Source organism: Hypomesus transpacificus, chromosome 9, assembly GCF_021917145.1.
Source record: "Hypomesus transpacificus isolate Combined female chromosome 9, fHypTra1, whole genome shotgun sequence".
Lineage (NCBI taxonomy): Eukaryota > Metazoa > Chordata > Actinopteri > Osmeriformes > Osmeridae > Hypomesus > Hypomesus transpacificus.
In genome coordinates this window covers 9,840,163-9,864,954 of record NC_061068.1, presented here as the reverse complement: position 1 = coordinate 9,864,954, position 24,792 = coordinate 9,840,163, and the positions used below count along the sequence as shown (strand labels likewise).

Sequence of the window (24,792 nt, the reverse complement as noted above, 5' to 3'; positions counted from 1 at the left end):
CATTCATGGGATGGGGGCGACAGCTGGGGTCACAAGGCAGGTCTCTTTGGCTTCTCCACATTGTGATTCACCATCACCAGTACACCCATTTATGTTTCTCTCTCTCTGCCTCTCACGTGTTCTCTCTCCCAGCTCACTTACTCATACCAAAAAACATCCTCTAGCTCAAGATCATCACTCTCTCAACATCATTTTAGCCTGGGATTAACATGCATGGTCAAATAAATCTCATTAGCCATTACCACGTGAACAATCCTCACATGGATAATTATGTTTTACCAATAGCATAGCCATATGAAAATAAATTCAAAAAATGTTGTAGCAGAATGAATAATCCAGTTCAATCAAAGCCATTATCAGTCCTGATAGGACTCTTTCACCTACAGAGAAACATCTGAAAGTAGTTTCCACACCTGTCTAATCCCCACTGGCCACCCAAGTCCACACTAAATCAATCTCACAATGCCTTGTCCAATGCAGAAACCAAGGCAGAAAGTATGGTACATTACATAACTGATGATGCTGGATACAAATTAAAAATAAAAGCTTTTTAAAGATTTACAGTATTTTTCTCACTATTCAAACCATCCATCAGTTTAGTTCCAACAATACACACAAACATCCATATTTTCCACACGCAGAATCTCCAGAGCAGCAAAAAAAAAGAGGAGTTCTCCTCTTAATTACAATGTTGGTATTTTTGAGAACACCAACAATGTGTGTAGTTCCAGACTAAGTTTGTGTACTGAGGCTACAATAAAATGTTGTTTGAAAAGTGTTGATTAAAGAGAAAGACAGGGTCCATTCGAGATTAATAACCCCATATCATTTCTCATTGTAAAACGAATTACTTATTTCTCACTTTCAATTTTTCAACAGTGTCTGGAACGTCAGGCCAAGTCACTGTAGTGGTCTGAGTATTAGTGTCTTGTGGACTATGATTATTCATGCAAGATTTCTGATCAAAACATGCCATCATGCAAGTCATTTCTATGCATTGAACAAGCACAATTATTTATGTATTTGTTTGGAAATCTGTCAGAGTAAATGTAAGCCCTTGGCCCAAGTTGACCCCTTAATAAACAGACCCTTAACCAATCAGTGTGAAAGCCCATGTAGAAAAAGCTTTTCGATGTGGGTATAACAAAGATAGAATGAGTAGAAGAGTTAAGTGACATGGGCAAATGTTCAATGTAGTTTTTTTTTCTTTTTTTTTCTTTTTACTTTTAGCTTTTTTTGCCGCTCAAATTAAGTGGAGATACAAGTATATTCAGCATTAACAAACCAAAAAAAAAACCCTTACATTGTCCTGGGTTTTTTTGTCTTTCCTTTGTCCATTCTTCTGTTTGTTCACAGAGTGATAATGTTTGTTTTGTTTCTTCCATTCATTCCAAAAGTGAATGACACAGAACCAGCCTTCAGACTGCTTCTTCAGCATCCAGCAGCATTGCCTTACTCTCCTCACTCACGTCACTGGTTTCCATGGGAATCCATTGTTTGCATCGACACCATGGATCCCCTCAGTGTTTCACATCCAAGCCTCTAAATGTAGAGTTCTGTTCCTAATCCAAATATCCCAGCAGTAAGTGGACTATCTGCCCTTCCGGCAGACACAGACATTTCCTTAATATTTTGTCTGTAAATCATTCCCTTTTAGTTAAGATCAGTAGTCTAGATGCATCAATGTCACACAGTACGCTGATTATGTTTGGTTTAAATCAAGTTCAAGTGTCTTCAAGCTGAAAGAGTTGGAGCTGCTTCTCTCTGCATCGATACAAGTATGAAGTCTGTAAACAAAAGTATTTAATAGTATTATTTTCTTACTTGCAAATGAAATTATCTGTACATCTGTGTGGGGTTAGATGGTTTCCTCTCGCTTTGCTTGAAGTTACATTTTAATAATTATTACTGTTATTACTGTTATTATTTATTCCAATAATCTAACACTTCGATTCCCTGACATCTTTTTGGTTTCTTCCCTTCTCTTTCCTCCCTCCCTTGCCCTCGTTGTCATCCTGCTTCTCCTTGTCAGGTTTTGTTACACTGTCATAAGAGGGGAGGGAGGCGGTGGAGGGCGTGCCTTCCTTCTTTTCCTGATTCGTTTCGCCATTTTCCACTTTGTTATTGGTTGGTTTGCGCTTGCATTTGAAGCCCCGTCTGGCCAGGTAGGAACGGTACGCTCGCTGAATGATCTTGGCAGACACGTCTTCCTGTTTACGCCTCAGGGTGGTGGTGATTGGCTCATAGGACACCTTGGACGGGTTGGCCGCTACAAAGCGCTCCTCCATCTGCTGCCTCAGCATGTCAAGTTCGCCGCTGTCGCCCAACACACGCTTGGTGAAGGCAAACAGGATGTCCAGGCAGTGGATTCGGTCGCCACTCACCATGGGCATGTCCATGGCAATCAGTTCTATAGTGTTGGGCTTGGGCAAGCGCAGTGGGTGCTCCAGTGTGTCTGCAAAGTCGGACAGCTTGGCGAAGTTGATGAACTGGGAAGCATCAGGGTCAAATTTCTCCCAGATTTCGTAGAAGGTCTCAAAGTCGTCCTCGCTTAGCGGGTCTGCGCTCTCCTCAGTGGCCACACTGAAGTTCTCCAGGATGATGGCGATGTACATGTTGACCACGATGAGGAAGGAGATGATGATGTACATGACAAAGAAGAAGATTCCCACCGAAGGGTTTCCACAGTCGCCCGTGTTCGGGGTTCCTGGGTTCTCCAGTGCGGGGTTGCAGTCCGGGGGGTAGTTGAGGATGGGGAGCAGCAGGCCATCCCAGCCAGCAGACGTGGTTATCATAAACAGGCAGATCATGCTATTGCCGAATGTTTCAAAATTGTACATGTCGTCGATCCCAGCCCCATGCTTGACGTAGCCAAAGTTAGACATGCCGAAGATAGAGAAAATGAACATGACCAGGAAGAGCAACAGCCCAATGTTGAAGAGGGCAGGAAGTGACATCATGAGGGCAAACAGGAGAGTTCTAATGCCCTTGGCACCCTTAATGAGACGCAGGATACGGCCAATACGGGCCAGGCGGATCACCCTGAACAGGGTTGGCGAAACAAAGTACTTCTCAATGATGTCAGCCAGGAACATCCCTAGGGTAGAGAGAGACAGGAATAAAATAAAAATATGACAGAAACGATTACAGAAATAAGTACAGTAAAGTTTTTAAATACATTTGTCATGGTTAAGTACCTGTAATATTTCTCAACAACCTGATAGCAACACTAGTAACACTATCTGGTGACTACACAGATTGGGAACACAACAAACATGGCTTTGTGACTGGGGGTCCACTAGAGGGCGATACTAGCAATGATCTCTGATTCCTTGGTCTGGTTGCATCAGAATGCAGCAGCAAGCAAATGACTGCATGTGCTTTATGTGATCTACAGATTTCAATCCCACATTACCAGTGCTCACTAGCTTGATTTCATACAACAGCAACTAGATCACACACACATGCTTGTTCATACTTGGAATTACAATAAGTCCTCCTTAGATATGTCAAAACGTGAACTGCATTCAGAAAGCATGGCATGAGAACCACCACCCCTCCCAGTCTCTTTTTGTACTTACCGACGATAGAGAGGATTACCACGACAACATCGAAGATGTTCCATCCTATAGTAAAGTAGTAGTGGCGTAGAGCAAAGAGCTTGAGCACAAACTCTGTGGTGAAGGCTACAATGAAAACAAAATTGACCCAGTAGAGGATGTTCTCTGTCTCCTCCGTCTGGTCGTCCGTCTCCACCATCATGGTGACCATGTTCAGGCAGATGAGCATCATAATGGAGATGTCAAAAACTTGCTGTGTTACAAAATCAAATATCATCCCCTGGACTTTGTTCTGATGAGAGGGAGAAGGGAAAAGAATACGAAATAGTTACGAGAAATTCTGTATTTTTATAGAAAGCCCTATTAATGGCCTAACTTCCATCCAACCATACATTAATGTCAACAGACTAATTGTAGCTTACCAGTGGTCTTGGGATGGGTTTCTGTGGTTTCTTCGAGCCAAGCTTTTTCATAGCATTATAATATTTTTTTTGTTCCTCTGTCATGAAGATATCCTGACCTCCAAAGTAAAGAGACAAGACAAATCTGGTTACAACCTTGGAAGTTGTTCCACCACTGAATTCTGAACATTTGCATAGTACAATCTAAGTTTCCTGAATGTGTATCTGCAGTGATGTTCGAACAAATAAAGGTGAGTAAGAGCTTATCTTCTTTTTTTGCTGGTTGAAGTTGTCAATGATAACACCAATGAAGAGGTTGAGGGTGAAGAAAGAGCCAAAAATGATGAAGATAACAAAGTAGATGTACATGTAGATGTTGTCCTCATATATTGGCTGGTCCTCCACCTGCACACAATAGGACAGATTTAGCTTAAATTAAGAGATATATCAATATAGCTATAGCGCTATTATACCTAAAACTATGAAGAAAACATGCTTAAAACGTTGAATACGTTGTATCTATCATCACAATATGAAAAGGTAGAGACATTTCACAACTTTGACAGCTTACCTTTCTAGAATCTATTGCTGCATACATAATGTCCATCCAGCCCTTAAATGTGGCCTGTCAGGGGAAGAGGATCCGTTAACTTGTTTGGTCATTATCAAAAAGTGACACTTTTACAGTGTCTTGATGAAGGAAGACAATACAGGACCACACATTGAAAAGTACAGACACTAATCCTAACCACTCACCACTTGCAGGAGGGCTAAATATCCAGCGCCCACATTGTCAAAGTTAATTTTGACATTCTTCCATCTGACATCCGTGTAATTAGCATTAATAAGCGCAAAGCATTGGGTCTTGTTGTTGACCACATCCGGGAGGAACATCGCCTCCTCCGTTTCATTATAGCAATAATAATATTTGCCGGCAAAAAGGTTGACGCCCATGATGCTGAAGATGAGCCAGAAGATGAGACACACTAGCAGTACGTTCATGATGGAGGGGATGGCTCCTACCAGGGCATTCACCACCACCTGTTCACACACCAACCAGAGACACAAGGGCAGAGTCAGACTCCACTCACACATGGTACCCACTTACACTCCTGTTCTCTAAGAGATACAGGGTCACAGGCTATCTGCTTTCCAAGAAGTAGATTAAGTCTAATGTGAGTCAATACAACATCTATCCATGGAATACAACTCCATAGAGAGCTGTAGTCCCGCACAAGGCTTAATCTGTGTCTTGGAAAGCTCCTCGACCCTTTAACGCATACATGCAAAATGGTTAATTGTTGCCGTATGAGAGCTGCACATCCTCTTGGTTCTGAATGACCGTACACAGTGTCCGCCGTCCCACAGCTGATGCATTGTTGTATTGAGGTGAATAGAATTCAATACGGTTTCATACAGTGGCCCTAAAGGTATTGGAAGTAGACCTATACGACATCTTATTTTAACAGTTTGATGAGAGTGTAGCTCACATACTGTATCTCTGCTCACATGTCTGTCACAGCACAGTACAGCCCCCGACTCCCCCCCCCCCCCCCCCCCCCCCCCCCCCCCCCCGCCACCTCACCCCGTGGGCTGGACTGCCCGCCACAGAGACCAGGAGGTCAGCAGCACAGTGGGATGCTCAGACAGACAATGGATGTTTGATAGACCAGCAGCTGTAGACAGACAGCTGTGCTGAGGCTGGTAAACATAGTCCTACATGCATTCTCGTAATCTTTACAATGTTCCCTCCTGGACAAGAGACTCTTTTACTGAGGTGGAGAAGCTCCTGGGGGACTCCCAGACAGCTGTGTTGGATTTGGGTATTTGGCAAGTTACCTGAATAATCCGATTTTAGTAACCACATTTACTGTAGTTTGCTTATCTATGGACAAATATACTTGTGCATAATTGTGTTTTATAGTATCTTCTCACATAATTACTCCTAAAAAGTACGAAAATTTCACGTGTGTAATTTTTGCGGTTGAGTACAGAATTGCAAGGTTCTGGTCCAGAAGGAGAACATGTTTCTATAAGAGAGAACTGCATTCTGTGTTACATGCATGTCACTTGACTCAACTTAATGGGAAGACTTTTGTTTAGATAGAAAACTACTTTTTTCATCAGTAATTACAATCACTACAATCTGGCCATAACATTTTGAATAGAGGCTTCAGAAGGGAGCAAATGTGAGATGGCAGGATGCAGTCAGAGATACAGAATATCAATCTCCAGAGCTGCAGGGTCAGCTAGGGCCACTACTGGAGTAGCATGGGAGAGCTGGGGAGGTGGGGAGGTGGTGGAAGAGGAGGGTGTGAAGACAGGTTCAAGAGGGGAAAAAAATTGATGGACTTCTATACAAAAACAACCAGATGATTGTGGTCAGATCCATCGTAAAACAAATTTGAATAATTTTGCTTTGTTGGCATTAAGTAGCAGGGTTACACAGTTTTCTTACTACATTTACAGGTCGGGCTGAAATGGTCCATTAGTCATGTTGTGCATGATGATGGCGCCTGCTCGAAACTGGTTGTTCTTGCAGCTTAAGAGGTGAAAGTAAGAAGTGTGAGAGTCGTTTCAAGAACTATGTACAGGGAAACTATCGTAGTAGTAAACCCTTAGTAAAAAGGCTCCAATATTTATGGACACATTTAACATTTTATCTCCATTTCTTTGTGTCATGAGGCAGCTTGTTTTGCCAATCCAAAATTACTGTAAAATTTGAAAATGTGTTCCATGATTATTGATAATCTTAAATCAGCTGCATTATGACTCTCTGAGATCATTTATATCCATGCAAATAGTTTTTATGAATGGAAATGGATGGTGTAAATATATATATATATATAGTGTTTCACTATTTTATATATTTTTGATCTTATATTAGTCTTCTTATCTATCAGCCCCAGGTGACATGCGTTGGTGCTGTAGTGTTAGAATAGGCATGCAGGTGGACCAGCTGCCAGGTTGGTCATGTCTTACCCTCATGCCCTCAAAACGGGACAAAGCCCTGAGGGGTCTCAAGGCCCTCAGTGTCCTGAGTGATTTAATGGGCCCTAGATCGGAGTAGCCCAATGCATTAGCTATAAGGCTGACTATAGATACCTACACAGAAAAAGAGAGGGGGAGGGAGGAGGGGAGGGAGAAGATAAGAGAGGATCCACACAATTAGAGGGGACACCCTAGCATTTGGTTGGAGTTACTTAAACAGATATACACAAATACAATATACACAAATACATTGTATTTGTGTATACATATTTATATCTATAAACAGACAGTGACTACAGAGACTTAGGTCAAACAAGTTGTGCAGAAGTTTTCTCATTTATCTTAGGTTTGGTTTTTGGTATAGTTGTCAGGCAGGTAAGGACCAGCAGCACTCCTGGAAAGAAGTTTGTGGTTGACACAGTGTGGAGAGAGAGTCAATAAGAGAGGAGAGAAAACATTTCTGACAAAGGGGAAAATCTGAGAGGAGAAAGGAATTGAAACGAACAAACACTCAATATTACACAGAAAATACGGAACGCACGGTACGTGGCATACAAACGATACAATGTACACACCTACAGTACACACCATTGACTGTACACGCCAAAAGAGCGCTTAGTCTGAGTGGGGAGATAGGGCCGAGGAGGTTGAGGACAGTTTTAGGGGACGAGAAGGAGAGAGGACCTGTGAAGGAAGGAATGAAGGAAGGAAGGAAGGCACCCAGCAAACCACAAGAATCTTACCCTGAACCCTCAACCTCCGACCTCTAAGTCCCTCTCGATGGCAGCACATTGTCCCTCTCAACTGAGAGAGAGACAAGACTAGAGGCACCTGCTGTGAGAGAGAGGAAAGTTAATATGTACAGGCAACATGCCTATTCAAACTCGCAATTGTTGATAATTAAATAGCTTTGTTCACTTCCCCTCTGTTTCCCAACTCCAACCATGATAGGTCAGGAATGATCAAGCACTATTTTTCATTCTTGTTAATATTCCTCATTCAAAAACAACATTTATTTAGGAATTTGTGGCAAGAAGTATGAAACTGAGGGGGAGTGTATACTTTACCATAACAGCTGTGTTATATCTGTGTCTCGTATTTTTCAGTAAACTGTATCTTAAATTCCTCAGTGAAATTCCCCTAGATTGTCTCAACAATAAATCTCCAGCTCTCTCTAGAGCGTTATTATGTTTTGTGTGTTTCTTTGGGGTTATTATCACGTACATACATTAAGCATGGCACCACCTGCAGGAAAAGGTATAAAGTTGTCTATGGTGTCCGACTAACCTCAGAAACAGCTCTGCAAAGGAAACATAATGAACTAAGAAGAGATGTATACACCTGCTGTGAAGCCCACAGTATTCCGCTCTCTCTCGCTCCCTCTTCCCACACACAACATGATAGATACACACACATACACACACACACACACACACACACAGACAGACACACTGTTACCAGTCACAAGCGTACACATGACTGCAAACACGAGCCCACACACAAGACCCCCCCTAGCACACACACACACACACACACACACACACAGGTATAACATCATGCACACACAGAGTTGATCAAAGTCTAAGTATTTGTATTTATCCAATGTACGGAGACAGTGCCATCTGGACAATTAAACTATGTATTTAACAGGTAAAAAGTACTGATTGGCCTACTGCAGGACCCAACACATCCTATTGAACACACAAAGGGCAGAATCAGTGCACAATAGGAAAAGAGACAGTCACCATAGTCTTTGCTCCACACCACCAGAATAGTAAAAAATTGCTATATAGAAATCAGATTCCAAAATTGATACCATCACTCGAATACAGAAAGTAACACTAGATGGAGATGTGGCATTGCACTGGGATAGCCAAAAAGCTATTTTTGAAAGACCAAATTTTAGATCTATGAAGTTAAATCTTACCTCCTCTCCCTGATCTTCCAACATTTTGTGTTAGGCCTTTAATTCTACACCTTTGTAGATGCACATAACACAAGTATTCTATGGCTATATTGGTAAGCTTACAATAAGGGTTAGCCCTACAGTATGTTGATGCCACATCTACCACTGTTATGATAGCAGATACTGCAGATCTGTAGTTTTCTGGAATAATCCTGTACAATCCTGAAGATCTGAAATGCTCCAAAAATCTTAAACAGCGTCATTTTGAATTCCATACATGAACTGTTTGTCTAGATGAAGACTATAATGGTATTTATTAGACAGTGTTTGTGGAGATGAAGACTATAATGGTATATATTAGACAGTGTTTGTGGAGATGAAGACTATAATGGTATATATTAGACAGTGTTTGTGGAGATGAAGACTATAATGGTATATGTTAGACATTGTTTGAATGTCTGGCACATCTGGAGGCGGTCTCTACCAGGCTGAGTACCCTGCAGTATTGTTACATGATATCCAAGCCTGTTCATGTCACAGGGCATCTATGATCAGTAGAATAAACACAGTAGAAAGGAAGGGACTTGGGGACAGAGGAAGATGGACTGAAAGACAGCGAGAAATGAAAAAAGCAAGCGAGGGGAGTTGCTGTGTCTCGTGTCGAGGCAGGGGAGAGGAGAGGGCAGTGATGAGGAGGAGCCAGCGATTGGAAGGGCTACGTAAGAAGGAGAAGAGAAACACTTACATCCACAATGAAGAAGTCCAGCCAGCACCAGGCGTTGGTGAAGTACTTTACGAAGCCGTACGCCACCCATTTTAGCAACATCTCCAGGATAAAGATATAGGTGAATACTCTGTCGGCATACTCCAGGATTATTTTGATGGTTTTCCTCTGCTCTATGTACACATCCTCAAAGGCCTGGGAGTGAACAGGGCAGGAATCAGGGGAGGGAGACTTGGGCATGGCTGTCCATAGATATGTCACTAGCATGAAAGGTCTCAATGACAATCGATTGAAATACCACACTGAACAGGTTTTAGGTCTGTAAAACAACAAGGCAACACTTTACAACACTGGCTACCCGGGCCACTGCATCTCTTCAGGATGCGAGTGTTTACAAAGTGTTCACAGCAGTAAGGGTGGGGCACAGCTATCTGATATAACAGATCATTGCTCTCTCTCTCTTTCTCTCTCTCTCTCTCTGTCTCTCTCTCTCTCTCTCTCTGCACATTCAGACAGACCCTCCTCCACCCAGCCCCACTGTCCTGTATTGCCTCTGTCTGTCCATTCCTGAACACATAAGTGTTCTGAATCACCATTTGGCTACAGTCCTCCAGAAACCTGCAACCTCAGCTGTATCCCCTTGGTTAAAAGGCTGGCTGGTGCATTACAGCACTTTGCTCTCCATTAGCAACTATCATAGTACGAGCAGTACTCGGAGAAAGGCAAAATATTCCCCTCCATCTGTCCTTTTTAATTGTTAAATTGTTCCAATAGTGTGTGTGTTACCAGTGTGTGTTCTCACCAAAGCGCCACTACTAAGCAGGATCATGAAGATGATGAGAGTCTCAAACCAGTTGTGTTCCACAATCAGATAGCAAGTCTTCCTCAGGAACCACCAATGCTTCCCCCAGCCGTGTGTGATAGGCACATCACAGCACTTATATTTAGCCACGCATTCTGTAAAAAAAGGATACACACTATCACTTTAATAAACATAAAGTACCCTCTTCAAAACAAACTGTACAGATAAACAGAAACATACATCTCCTTCTTAAGAACATTTTGTACAGTACCACTAGACATGACCCTATCACAAAGTTGTGTTGTTTAACATGATGCTATCGGATACTGTGAGTTGGATATCCCTGACATTCCAGAAACAGGTGTGGGACAATAAGAGATCTGACTGGAAAAAAGAAGAAGCAGCCATGCTGTAGGTAGTTCTTTGGCTGTACTTGATCCCTTTATAGAGCCCCTCCTCCTCACCATCTGTCCAGCAGGCGTCAGGATCCAGGTACTCTTCCACCACCTCCACCACCGCTACCTCCTCCACATCAGGCTTGATGTCTATGGTGCTGCCCTCGGACGAGCTGGTGTCATCCAGCTGAGGATGGATGACACTTTTTGTGTGACAATTTATTTCTGACCAGACCAGTATAAACTTGTATAAAGTAGAGATAAACAAGTAATCAGTGTCAAATGCACCGTCGCCTGATCAACCACACTCTGCAGTACCTACAATCTACAGCACCTATATGTTCTATATATTTAAATAAATGAATGTGTGTGTGACCTTTCTTCTGCACTGGTCATGCTTGTTTATTAATAGGGACATTAACCTGATAGTAATTAACCTTAACTGATTAATTACACAAAAACAGCTATTCACATTTCTGACAGTGATGATGAAGGACTTGTTTATAAAGTTATTTATGAAAAGAGAACATAGGATTTCATTCCGAAAGCTTCACTTGATATACACTGCCACACTGCTTACAGAGCAAAAGTGCAATGCAATTCTATTTGCATAATCACCATACTGCTAAAACTGGTCTAAGATTAAATTTTTAATGTCTAGACACTAAAAGATATGTGCTTGGGTTATCATACGTAATACTCACATCTAAACAGTGAGTCAAGGTGATTCAGGACAAAACTGGTGAACCCCCTGCATGCTAGCACTTTCATTACACGACACACACAAGCACGCACATTATGCACACACGCACACCCGACCAATCCGGTTGAGGGAGAATGACGCTGCACTTTAGAATCCTGAGTGGTCAGCAAGCCAGCGCCTTCGTTCACTTTCTCTGGTACAAAAAAAACACAGCCAGACACATCTCCGCCTCTCATTGGCTGAGGGGGGACGATTGCTGCAGGCTGTGCTGTTACAGGCAGAGCTGCAGGGAAGCAGCGTGGTTGGCTGAGTGCAGAGCAGAACAGTCTGGAGATCTGGTACAGCCAGGCAGCTAGTGGTGTTGCTACAAACCAGGTCAAGGTGACCCATATGTCCAACATCAGACTGCCCCACAAACTCACTTCCTGCTGGGGAAGATACCTCTTCCCCCTCACTCAGGCCTGCCTGCCTGTCTGTCCAGCTGTACGTCTGTCTATCCTTCTATCTATCCATTTGTCTGAAAAGTCAGCAAAAAGACTTGGTGTCATAGCCTTCATGTCTAAACCAATGTTCTGAGCCGTCAGGCCGTCTGATAGTCGCCTGTAATCACCTCCCATGTTGGGTGGTTGAATGGCATAAAAATGCATATGCATGCATGCAAGCAAACACACACACACACACACACACACACACACACACACACACAGCCACACCACACACAGCCATGAACATAGTCTATAACATAGTCTATATCTAGTTTAATTACTATAGCTAAACTGCTACTACAACTGACTGCACACCTTTTAGTGAATCTCAGCCTCATCTTTACCATGGCATATCTCAGTGCAACATGAAGGTCAGATATGGTCGAAAGACGCAGATTGAGAAAGCCTGATATCATACCCTACACAAGTGCTCCTTCGGCCATGCAGATGTATGGCTTTTGAGGCTACTTCAACAAAGGGCAGTGCACCCTAAATACAACCACCAAGCTTTAATATAATCTACATGTACTTTAGAAGAAGTGAACTTAAATTGATCGTCCAGCCATCCTACCGTCTCGATCCTTAACTCCCCCACTTCCCCAGCCCAGATCCTCCCTCCCTATCCTTGATGTCCCTTTCCTCTCCATCCCAGTTCTTCACACTCACGTCTTTGCTGTTTTCCACATCCGACTCACTGCTGAAATCCTCCGTGTTCAGGTTCTCAAAGTCAGATTCGCCCACGGCGATGGGGACGCACACTGTCAGGTTGGGGTTGTGGATGAAGGACATGTGGTCCTCGTCGATCATGTACTTGCCCACGCTGCTACCGATGCCGCTGGTAGTGCCATTACCGTTCTTGGCGTAGTCCAGTTCGCGGTTGCCGTCCACGCCAGTGTGGTTGGCGATGCAGTTTAATTTTTTATCGTACATGTCGTCTAAGGGCTTTTGTTCGTCCTCGATGGGCTGATGTTCACAAGGAGAATTCCCATTAGTAACATCACACAGCCACACCACATCATCAGCCTGAAGTTGCCCTAAATTAACCTAAAGTCACTGGGCTCACAGAAGGTTAAGACCAAGAACTAGAATATACAATATTTCATGAGCTAAAATTGCAGACACAAAAACGACTATATCCGGTTGATGCAAGATAGGGGCACATATACTAGATGACATGATACCTTTTTGAGCACAGTGGCTACAAAAACGGCAAAGTGTATCTTAAACCAGGCGATTCCCGCCTTAATGCGGATGACGGCGATCTGGAGGTTGTTCATTTCGCCGTCGTCATCTGTTGCCGCAAGATTGTCGGCACTGAAAGAGCTCAGTAGCAAAGCAAGGAACAGGTTCAACACCTGTAGGGAGAGAAACAGAGTGCACCTCAGTCCTGTCCTACCTGGGAACATTAGACTCCCAGAAACACACGTCTGACCAGTGCTGGATTTACTGTATGAAGAGTGGCACCACAAAATAATCATTATGATAGTGCATTTACCAATGTAAAACATAACATCTCATTGTTCCAACGTTTCCATATATTTGTCTCTGTGCCGCCAAACCATTAACATCTGTCAAAACACCTCTAGAACTTACCACCAAGTTCCCTATCACCATAACCATCAGGAAGACGATTAGACACATGGTCTGTCCAGCCACCTCCATGCAGTCCCACATGGTCTCGATCCATTCACCGCATAATACACGAAACACAATGAGAAAAGAGTGAAAGAAGTCGTTCATGTGCCAGCGTGGTAGCTCGCACTCCAGGTTGATCTTACACACACAGTCTTTGTAGCTTTTGCCAAAGAGCTGCATGCCGACCACAGCGAAGATGAAGACAATGATGGCCAGCACCAGGGTCAGGTTCCCCAGGGCACCCACAGAGTTGCCAATGATCTTGATAAGCATGTTGAGGGTGGGCCATGATTTGGCCAGTTTGAACACTCGTAACTACACCAGAGAAGGAGAAAGATGAGATGGGTGTATGAGGTGTTAGGGTGTGTATCAAATACTACTAGCAAAATGTATACATATTTATTAAACATCTACTAACATCTTTCCAAACATGAAAAAATGAAACACATGAAAAACGCTTGACAGTTTTTGTATCACTCACCAATCGGAATGACCTGAGCACAGACAGTCCCTCTACGTCAGCCAATCCCAGCTCGACTAAACTCAGGGTCACAATGAAGCCGTCAAAGCAGTTCCAGCCTTCCTGGAAGTAGTAGTAGGGGTCCATTGCAACTAGCTTTGCAAACATCTCACCAGCGAAGATACCAGTGAATACCTATTGGTGCAAAAAAGAAGTGGGGGGAGAGAGAGAGAGAGACAGACAGAGAGAGAGAGAGAGAGAGAGAGAGAGAGAGAGAGAGAGAGAGAGAGAGAGAGAGAGAGAGAGAGAGAGAGAGAGAGAGAGAGAGAGAGAGAGAGAGAGAGAGAGAGAGAGAGAGAGAGAGAGAGAGACAGAGACAGAGAGAGACAGAGAGAGAGTAAAGAGATTGAGACATTAGTAACAAAAAAAGTAACTGAGAAGTCTTTTGAATAGCTTGGACTATACATTAGGTATAGAAGCTTAAATAAAGGGGCCTACTTAAGAACCGAATACCTTTTGATTATGTCTGTCTATACAACTTCTTAATTTTTGTCAACCACAAAATGTTTGCTCTGGTGTGCACTGGAGAGGCACATCGAGATTTATTGCACTTTGGACAAAACATGGGGTTGAAAATACTAATAAAACTATGGTTTGTAATTTGTAGAAATACTGCCATGCTATAGAAATCTGAGAGCAACATTTGAGTGCAGTTTGAAAAAAGAGAATGTGCTTACATGGCATTTGGTTTGATGTAGTGCTGATTAAAAATGGATTGGGCTCTCGCTGAGAGTGGGCTGTCCTGACAGGACAAGGTCATAGAGCAGTGCCATGGTACACTGTGAGCCAGGCGGGCAGGGCAGGCCAAGGCCACTAGCATGCTACTATGGTGCACCCATACCCGATCTCTGTCCACTACCTGATCATGTGGCCAATCATCACCGCAGAGAACACCCCATGATTCATCCTGCACCACCCCCGACACTGCCAACTTCTCTGACCTCATTTCCTCTGACTCCTGATAACATGCCAATCATTGTGACCTCATTTCCTGCCTCACCCTTAAAACCAAGCCAATTTTGTTGACCCTCCAAACAGAATGCCTCCAGGAAGTTAAGGCAGTGTGATGTCTCAGTGAAAAGCATTGCCTTGATACCCACAATGCTCTTATCGTTTTCCCATGCCTGCATGATACAATACAGTAGGTCACAAATGGGACCAGATCAATCAGGTTATTTAAAAGTTTAATGGATATTCCCAGTAAACCACCCCAGGAACCACTAGCGTAAGGACTGCTGAATCAGGATGATGAGATACAGGAGAAAGAATGGAGAATAGAGCCAGGGGAAAACAAGAATATAAGTACCTGGAATTTGAGCAAGGAGGAGAGAGAAGGTGTGAGAAAAGGCTATGGAGCTATATTGAAAGAGGGGCCGGAATGTGGGATTAAAGAGGGAGGGACAAGGAAAGAGGGCGAGAGAGAGAGAGAGACACAGAGAGAGAGAGAGAGAGAGAGAGAGAGAGAGAGAGAGAGAGAGAGAGAGAGAGAGAGAGAGAGAGAGAGAGAGAGAGGAGGATTGGGGGGTAAGAGATGGGGAGCACTCTGACTGCTTTAAAATGGAGCTGAAAATTTTATGAGAACCTCATTGAATGTGCGTGTGTGTGTGTATATATGTACTGGTGAGTGTATGCTGTGCAGAGTGATGGCTCTGTGCCAAACCTCATGCTCTACGAGATGGTGAGAGAAAATAGGAAATAGACAAATCAAGTTGTGGACATTAGTATTATTATTATTATTATACACTACCCATAATACACTTTACTGAATCTCACCAGATTGCCCACAGACAGCACTTCCTCAAAGTGGGGGGTCATGGGATAGTGCTCCATGGCCATGAACAAAGTGTTGAGGACGATGCAGATAGTGATGCCCAAGTCAACAAAGGGGTCCATGACGATAAGGTTGACAACGTGCTTGATCTTCAGCCAAAAGGGGAAGCACTCCCAGATGAGGAATATGTTAGCAAATTTGTACCAGCATGGAGGGCACTTCCTCTGAGACTCCTCCAACTCTGTAGAAAGGTGGGGGCAAAGGCAGGGAGGGGGGCAAGGACAAGAGGCAGAGGTGAGACGGAACACCAACAGAGATAAATCGACATCATTAACCCTGTAGGAAGGACCATCATCAATATCCTGTGGTTCCGTCTGGAAAGGTGTTGAAGGTGCGGAGGTGATGAGGCAGTCCGTACCCTCCACCAGAGTGTTGGTGACCACGCTCATAACACTGTTGGCCCGGTCCTTCCCCTTGAAGGAGGAGTTGAGCTGGTCCACAGACACCATCAGAGAGCCTGAGTGCTTCTTCTTTACCTCCACCTCTGTGGTCTACACTCCAGGAGACACACACACCCCAGTCAGAAGGATCACACACACCATGATACCTATTCACACAGTCACCAGAAACCGATGTCTAGATTGCAAACATGTTTAAACCCTACAGTCTCATAATTAACACCTCTATTCTAACATGTACATTTATCTGTTCAATACAATAGGCCCTGCTTTGTATTTAATCATAATGTTATTACAACTGTCTGCACGCCATGACTCCCAACCTTCAAACCTACATGCAAAGGCATGCATGTACAGGATAGGAGATCAAGACAACATTCACCACTACACCATGCTACAACTGGAGACGTTGAGAGGTAAAGATAGGATTGGTTGATAGTCAAAGAATGTCAAATTATAATGCTAGCTAGGATGATTAACAATGCTGTCACTAGAATAGGGTTACGGTCTGTTCTTGCACCACCCAGTGGCTCAGGAAAAGAAGATGAATGAGGGAAAGAGAGATCGAAATTTAGATAGAACAAACTGGCCCTGAACTCTTAAATCCTTGAGAGAAAAAAGAGATTGAGGACAAAGACAAGATTGGTGTTTTGATGAGTGATGTTTTAAGCTGCTGTGCTGATATGTAATGAGGGATCATGTGTAATACAACGAATGGTAGCTAGCTTGGCAAGAAAGTGTTAGCTTTAAGAGGATTTTGTTATATAGTAGCTGAAACCATGTCTGGACTGTGGTTGTTTGAGAGATTGAGAATGTTTTTATTGCTGGAAAAGGATGCCACTCAGGGCGGCTGAAGCGAAGGGGTGAGGGGAAGAAGAGCAGGGGCACACCAGAAATCTAAAGACCAGGAGAATCACATGAGAACGAGGGAGAATTCCACAAGAGAGCAGGAAGAAAAATGGGGGAACAAGGCCAAATGAATAGGAAAAGACATAGGAAACGTGGAGAAAGAGGAGAAGCCGGAGCGACCAGGGACGGGGCGGGGGACGGGGGGCGGGAGGCAGGGGTGGGGGTGGGGGCGGGCAGCAGGGCCACCACCATCACCATCATGCCTAGACTGGATCCGTGTCTCACGGACGTTCTTACACTGTCGTCAGTGGCTGCCTTATCTATTTTCACCTCAGGCAGAAGCCGTCCGCCGGGCCCTGGGCCGATGAGCGACACCACGCCGTTGCAGTCCACCGTGCTGTTCCTCTTCCCTCCAGAGTGGGGCACCAGTGGGTTGATGCGTGACGAGCCCTGGCTGTTGCCGCTGTAGCTGTTGCGCCGGTAGGGGATGAATAGGGAGCCACGGCGGTCCTCGCTCTCCTCCACCGTGCTGTGCTCGTCGTCGGCAAACTCGTTCTCCGAGCCCACGTCCTTGGAGCGGCCCTTGAAGCTGAAGATGCTGCTGCGGCTGTTGTGGCGTGACATGAAGGGCGAGCCTGGGATGCTGAGGAGAGACTGAGGGAGGAAAGGGCAGGATGGAGGAGGGGAGGCAGGGGGAGGGAGGAGAGAGAAAGGAATGCAGAGAAAGAGACAGGCAGGTGTTGGGGCGAGGGAAGGGGAAGAGAAAGACAAGGGCTCACATCAACAGAGAAAAAGTGAGATTTTTTTTTTATGGTGGTTCAGTACGGTTTCATTTTGTGAATTTTACGGTAAGGGGTATACTGTGTACGGTAGTGCTAGCCAGAGCTAGATCAGGTACATATAACCTTTCTCAGAAGCATATCTTTGTCTGTCCCTTTCTTTTTCTCTCTCTCTCTCTCTCTCTCTCTCTCTCTCTCTCTCTCTCTCTCTCTCTCTCTCTGTCTCTCTCTCTCTCTCTCTCTCTCTCTGTCTCTCTCTCTCTCTCTCTCTCTCTCTCTCTCTCTCTCTCTCTGTCTCTCTCTCTCTCTCTCTGTCTCTCTCTCTCTCTCTCTCTCTCTCTCTCTCTCTCACAAACACACTACCACACACACACACATGTACACACAAAAACGAGGCCATGCCACGTGTGTAACGCAAAGGTGTGGCACAAAAACTAAGTAGAGTGTGGGAGCAGAGTATCACACAAAACAAATGATTCAAGTTTAATTGTAAATAGCTAAACTGTAAAAAGGTAACATTGAATAATGGTTATTCATTACTTTTTGATCCAATCTCTTATTACAATGACTATGGAGCAGGTGGCAGTCTCTGACTCTCTCTTTACCTGGTTTATGGACGTCTTTCTCCCCAGCCGGTTGCCTGGGAAACGGAAGGTGCTCCTCTTGCTGCCGTCATCAGACTCAGACTTGACCACCTTCTCGCTGTCACCCTTTTCCTTCTCCTGCTCCTTCTGACGCCACTTCTTCTTGCGGTTGCGACGCTCCTTGGCGCTTTTGGAGCTCAGCTTGGAGACTTCTGAGGAGCTACGGGACAGGTGAACCTCGCCATCTTCCCCCACGGGGTCCTCCGACACCGTGCCAGCCGAGGTCGCCATGGCAGCAGCCTGTGGGCAGGAAACCACGGGGGGGGGGGGGGGGGGGGGGGGGGGGAGGAATATGGGAGGGTGGTGAGGTCAGGGGGAACACTGAGAGAGGGAAGGCTGTGAGGCTCAGACAAAGGCATGCATAGACACACTCCGCACACAGCTGACCTGTGCATCTTCCTGCTGTTTTTTAAGCTGCTCAAGCATGGCCTTGAACTCGGCCTCCTTCTGCTCAGCCTCCTCCATGGTGGCCTGGTTCTGCTCCTCGTACGCCATGGCCACCACAGCCAGGATCAGGTTCACCAGGTAGAAAGAACCCACGAAGATCACCAGCACGAAGAAGATCATGTACGTCTTTCCTGCCGCCCTCAATGTCTTAGGAGGAGGGAAAGAAAGTGAGAAAGAGACAGACAGAGAGGGAGAGAGAGAGATAGAGTGAGGAAGAGAGATGAGGACCAGTCACCACCAAGAAGAAATGACGAAGAATAAAAGCCCCAATATGAAAGGAGTTCTTGATGTAATTCTTTCCAGTTGCTGCTTTCTGTTTGCCTGTGTTCCACAATGGTTCACCAACCAGCCCATTCATCTGTTCCTCCAGAGTTTTATTGCATGTGTATGCGTGCGTTTGTGAGTGTGTGCTTGTGGTTATAGGTGTGGTTGTTCACAATGCTTCACATCCACTCCACTAAGTTTGGTTATCCAGGATTGACACCAGGAATGATGGAAGTCACAGGGGTGCTATTTCAGGTCTCTCTTTTTAACAAGAATGGGTTAAATATACAAACACACATATAAAAACACATAGGCTAGATCATTCACCCCGACTGGTGAATCTATTAAAGCTGTGGCATTGTGTGGGTCTGCAGGAACATCAGTCAAACTGTCACATGCCTGTTCACATACATTAGTAACTGGCATTACTGATTAGAGTTAGGTCAAAGGCAAATCTATACTTTTTCATGGGTATGTGTATGTGTATGGTAAATACCCTCTGTTTTACGGTATTCTCCTGCTGAATTATATACCACCATAGACTGTACAGAAGATAACAACACATCGAAACCACTCTGGATAAGAGCGTCTGCTAAATGACTAAATGTAAACCTTTTACAACAAAACAACATGTGTAAGTTTTAACAAGACATGATTTTCAGCTACAGTAGTCAACCTATTCACTTGGAACAGGCAGTGACACAGTTCAATCTTTTGCCCAGCCTGCTCTTTGGCTGAGGCTCCTCCACCAGTCAAACACAGTCTCTGGGGTTAACCACATACTCGACAAAGATGCTGAGAGACAGTTTTGCTGATTCATTCTATGATGATGACGTTGTTTCTTTGTCAAATGTAGTGGGGGCAAAAACATCAGTTCCATTAAAGGAATGTTTTAATGTAGACTGGAAAATATGTGACCATTAGGCATCTGTATGCCAAGCAACCAGTAAGGCAAGTAGGCAAGCAGGCAGACAGACAGACAGATAAATAGATGCACAAATAGACAGACAGACTGTCTCTATACCAGCATGTAGAGGTTCTCCCAGAAGTCCTGGGTCATGAGACGGAAGAGTGTGAGAAAGGCCCATCCGAAGCTGTCAAAGCTGGTGTAGCCATAGTTTGGGTTTCTTCCTGCCTTCATACACGTGAAGCCTTCTGGACACCGCCTATGACCACAGACAGAGAAACAGATTTACTGTCTCTAAACACTCACTGGCTAATAAGCTTGAGTTTATATTCAAGATAGCTGTTAACTTCCCTATACATTAGGGTGAACCATGCACTGAGGTGACATATGAATCGACTCACCCTGAGTCTGAGCTATTTCCACAGAGAAGGGCATCTATCTGACCAGGTATGAAGTAAAAATTGGCTGAAAAGTAAAAAGGTTTCCATTTCATGTCACAAACACCTCCCAATGTGCTGTGACAGCCACACACATGATCCCCATGTCTTTTCTAACTTTTGACAAACTGGAAACATGGACAAATTGTGTTCAATTGTTTTCTTAGCTACTCCAAGACCCCTTGTGATCAGGTCAAACTCTTCCCCCAACAAGCTGAGGCACATTCTCTGGTGCTCTATTGGACTTACTGTCATTCATAATGTATTCGTTCCAGTCAAATCCTATGCTGCCATTGGCCAACGTGGTCTCAGTGTTGTTTATTGGCCAAACGACACACTTGTGCCGCAAGTTTCCCATGAAAAGCTGAAGTCCAATCAAAGCGAAGACACCGAGGCAGAATACGGTTAGGATCATCACATCGGACAGTTTTTTCACCGACTGGACAAGAGCTCCGACGATGGTCTTCAGACCTGCGGGAAGGAACGGGAAACACAGAAACATGCACACAAGCACCCACCCACCCACACACACACACATACACACACACACACACACACATACACATACACACACACATACATGCACATACACACAAACAAATAAAAGGTAATGGGCATTGCAGGTATGCACACAATCAGATTTAAATGATGAAGAGTCCAGAAGTTCAGATCTAATGAGGACTAGGGATATGCCCTTCAACGCTGTCATCAATATGGTCACATCACAGTGGATTCCAAAGGTGTGTGAAAATGTATTGTTCCCCCACACCCAAATGTGAACTTTTGTAAATCTTTCTATACATCTATTCATGTATATAATGTACAATAAAAAAAGTTAACTGTGTAAAGTACATTTAGGTTTTAACAGTTGACTACATAATGGGCAATAGTGTTCCACTTGGCTGTAAATCATAAGGAACAATATGAATAAACATCTTTTGTCATTACACTCAACAGTAAATACATTCTAGACGTACACTGGAACACGACAATATTCAGAGGGCTTCACATCTCGTTGTTCCAAACAGAGAACAGAACATCAAGCAGACTGAGAGTGGCCGCATGTGGACTTCCTCATATACACACACTTGTCATTTTTGTAACCATATTTATACAACTACAGAAATGAGTTGGGCATGCCATATTCTCAACTTTGCTGATTACCTACCCTATGTAAAGTAGTTCCTGCAATGTTCCATATATTACAATACTGTTTATGTCAATCCTAACCTAAACAACATATTTTTACTAAATTGTTCTATTGTGCGTTTAAATGAACTGAAATGTATTTTACCAATGTGTTATCAAGATGTTTGAGATACCTAACCTTTAGGTTGGGTAAAGTGTACATTTCAGGAGCACAGTATGTGTTGACCATCTTGGGAAACACATGGGGCCAATCTAAATCAGATAAGAGATAATAATAATCATATGGCACTAAAGAAACATCCACCAAATCAACCAAACACGGCAGCACAACATACAGAGTGCAGGACTGAGGCCTGGCCGGAGCACAGGGAGTGAGAGGGAAGACTGGGCAGGCGAGGTAGGTGGATAGAGAGGGGAGGGCATGAGAGGGTCATGAGAGATCACATGCATGTCATTTAAACGCCAAGGCTGAAGAGATTGACTCCAGGGTCAACATCACCTGTCTCAAAACCGTGATGGTGACTTTGCTTTAACTGAAGAACCGTTCCCATCCTAGGCACCCCCTTCTCCCACTGGTTGATGTGATGTGATTCCCACTGGGTGTGCCCTCAGGCTGGGTGTGCCCTCAGGCTGGGTGTGCCCTCAGGCTGGGTGTGCCCTCAGGGTGGGTGTGCCCTCAGGGTGGGTGTGCCCTCAGGCTGGGTGTGCCCTCAGGCTGGGTAAGCCCAGAGCACAGCTGAGTACTGTACACTGGAGGCTGAGCTTATAGTACTGTATGTACACAAATCCACAACAAATCATATAGTAGAACTTGCCCCCTCCATACACCCTTGATCAACAATAATTTTGTTCCATTGGAGAGAGTTTGGCAGTGTGTAGGGGTTGAGGTGTGTGTTTGCATGCATACATGTGTGTGTGTGTGTGTCTGTGTACAGTTTGTACAGTATATGCCTTTCCGACTCAATTGATTAATTCATGATGCAATTGTATCCATTGTTCCTGTACAAGTCTCAGTCCCCATGAGAAAATACCCTTTCGTTGTATTGAAAGAGAATTAGATCTATTCCTTCTCAGTCAGGTAATATTGTGTGTATCTGCCCTTCAGTCCCAGGATGGTCAAAGATGTTCTTAAAAATCAGAGACCTAAATTCAAAGGGCCCTGTCATAATCCAAACAGAAAAAGGATTAAAGTAAAGAAGCCCCTTTAAGCCAAACTTGTCAGAAAAGCAGGTGTCTTGATAAGCTTCATGCAGCATAAAATGTGTTGTCATACTAGGCTTGGCAGTCTTAGGGAATTAAATGGTCTTCACAGGTCACGGTACAACTTTATAGATAAGTGTGTTTTCCATTGTAAGGCGATACATAAACTGATTGAGCAAGATAGTATCTAAAGTATCTGAACTTTAGTCATGTAAACTTGTAAACTGTATATCTTTAGTTAACAAATGTCAAACAATGTCCTTTCACTAGTTGTAAGCTAATAGAAACCTTCCTGTCCATTTTTTTCCTTTTATATCTTCGTATGTATATCCCCATATTTACAAATACACTACTGTGAGACCCCCTTGGTCACCTAAGTAGAAAATAGAAGAAAAAAAACATCAATGATTTATTGGATAATAATGAGATGTTTCTGTCTGATAAACATAAAACTAAAAAATGCTAAGCTAAACTTAGACATTAGAGTACACAGCTTGTGTACTTTCTCCCAGTCAGTATGGAGCAGGGTCATATAGGGGTCACTTAAGATCACCTCCACTTAACCCCACAAGACTGCCAGTAGACTGCTAAGCCTATCAAAAATGTATTGCTACCATTTTTGATTGTTTGAAAAAAAAAGAAGAAAAACAGCTCTGGTTTCTGAGGCATCCTCTAAGAACCCAAAGTAACAGAAATGATGAGGAAAAAATATATAAAATAAGCTCAGCCTTAGTGTTTAAATGGGAGTCTCACCTGGAATGACAGAAATAGTTTTCAATGCTCGGAGAACCCTGAACGTTCTTAGCGCCGAGACATTCCCAAGGTCCACAAACTCTGTTATATATCTGTAACGAGGTAGGATCACACACAGAACAGAACACCATGACACAAAACACGCACTGTAACACAGACACACGTACGCGCAAACGCATGACACCACCATCACCACCACCATTGAAGACCAGGGGGGAACACCACAGTGATAGAGATAACGGCTATCCACCCAGGAAGAAGAGAGCGAGGGAGGAAGAGGAAACGGAAGGAAAGGAAACAAAAACACACACCTAACATCAACCCCCGCGGTTTGCCCGCCCGTAAACACACACACCTGCACAGTCTTACCTGGAATAACAGAAATTGTTTTCAAAGCCCTCAGAACCCTGAATGTACGCAGGGCTGACACATTGCCTAGGTTTACAAATTCTGTTATATACCTGCAGAGTGGATCAGATACAGTTACTCAGCAGACATTCCCATCAAATAGAGAAGAAAGAAAGAACAAATTGAAAAGAAACACATAAACAAAGAGAGAAAAGCTACTGAATTAGGGTTTCAAGAAATCATTCTCAGATTAACATAACAGTGTGGGAATGAAAAGGTTTTGCTAAATGCAAGAGAGTAAGAAAGAAAGAAAAAAACTAAAAAATTAGGATAAAGAGCAATTATGTTTTGCGCGATTTCTCAGAAGAAACATTCTTTATCAGGAGCATTTATTTTAACAACATAAGTATGTGCATTATCAAAAAAGTGAGGAAAATGAACAAAAAGCCTGGTGGGGTTTGAAGAGACTGCAGTGAGGTAGGGGACTTACGCCATCGAGATGACCATGAAGTCCAACCAGTTCCATGGATCTCTTAGAAAGGTGAATCCGTCTATACAGAAGCCCCTGGCAACAATCTTCGTAAGTGACTCGAAAGTGTAAATACCCGTGAAGGTATACCTGGAATTGAGGTAGAGAAGGGTAATGTTTGTAGCATTGTAGCAT

At 43.9% G+C, this 24,792-nt stretch overlaps 1 protein-coding gene across 1 annotated transcript in view; it reads right to left on the bottom strand.

The window, feature by feature from the left end:
• The window catches only part of scn8ab (sodium channel, voltage gated, type VIII, alpha subunit b), a 39,129-nt gene that overhangs the window by 2,505 nt on the left and 11,832 nt on the right, over window positions 1-24,792 (bottom strand). Inside the window, exons 5-28 of the mRNA XM_047025442.1 lie at window positions 24,619-24,747; window positions 23,781-23,872; window positions 20,928-21,149; window positions 20,643-20,706; window positions 20,359-20,500; window positions 19,011-19,217; window positions 18,585-18,863; window positions 17,498-17,854; window positions 16,312-16,444; window positions 15,896-16,134; window positions 14,084-14,257; window positions 13,561-13,917; window positions 13,149-13,322; window positions 12,634-12,930; window positions 10,849-10,966; window positions 10,385-10,539; window positions 9,604-9,777; window positions 6,944-7,066; window positions 4,718-5,002; window positions 4,533-4,586; window positions 4,229-4,366; window positions 3,983-4,087; window positions 3,582-3,852; window positions 1,304-3,097 (exon numbers count right to left, since the gene is read on the bottom strand). Of these exons, the coding sequence (XP_046881398.1) occupies window positions 1,941-3,097; window positions 3,582-3,852; window positions 3,983-4,087; window positions 4,229-4,366; window positions 4,533-4,586; window positions 4,718-5,002; window positions 6,944-7,066; window positions 9,604-9,777; window positions 10,385-10,539; window positions 10,849-10,966; window positions 12,634-12,930; window positions 13,149-13,322; window positions 13,561-13,917; window positions 14,084-14,257; window positions 15,896-16,134; window positions 16,312-16,444; window positions 17,498-17,854; window positions 18,585-18,863; window positions 19,011-19,217; window positions 20,359-20,500; window positions 20,643-20,706; window positions 20,928-21,149; window positions 23,781-23,872; window positions 24,619-24,747 (5,446 nt within the window). The 3' untranslated portion in view covers window positions 1,304-1,940. The remainder of the gene's footprint in view (window positions 1-1,303; window positions 3,098-3,581; window positions 3,853-3,982; window positions 4,088-4,228; window positions 4,367-4,532; window positions 4,587-4,717; window positions 5,003-6,943; window positions 7,067-9,603; window positions 9,778-10,384; window positions 10,540-10,848; window positions 10,967-12,633; window positions 12,931-13,148; window positions 13,323-13,560; window positions 13,918-14,083; window positions 14,258-15,895; window positions 16,135-16,311; window positions 16,445-17,497; window positions 17,855-18,584; window positions 18,864-19,010; window positions 19,218-20,358; window positions 20,501-20,642; window positions 20,707-20,927; window positions 21,150-23,780; window positions 23,873-24,618; window positions 24,748-24,792) is intronic.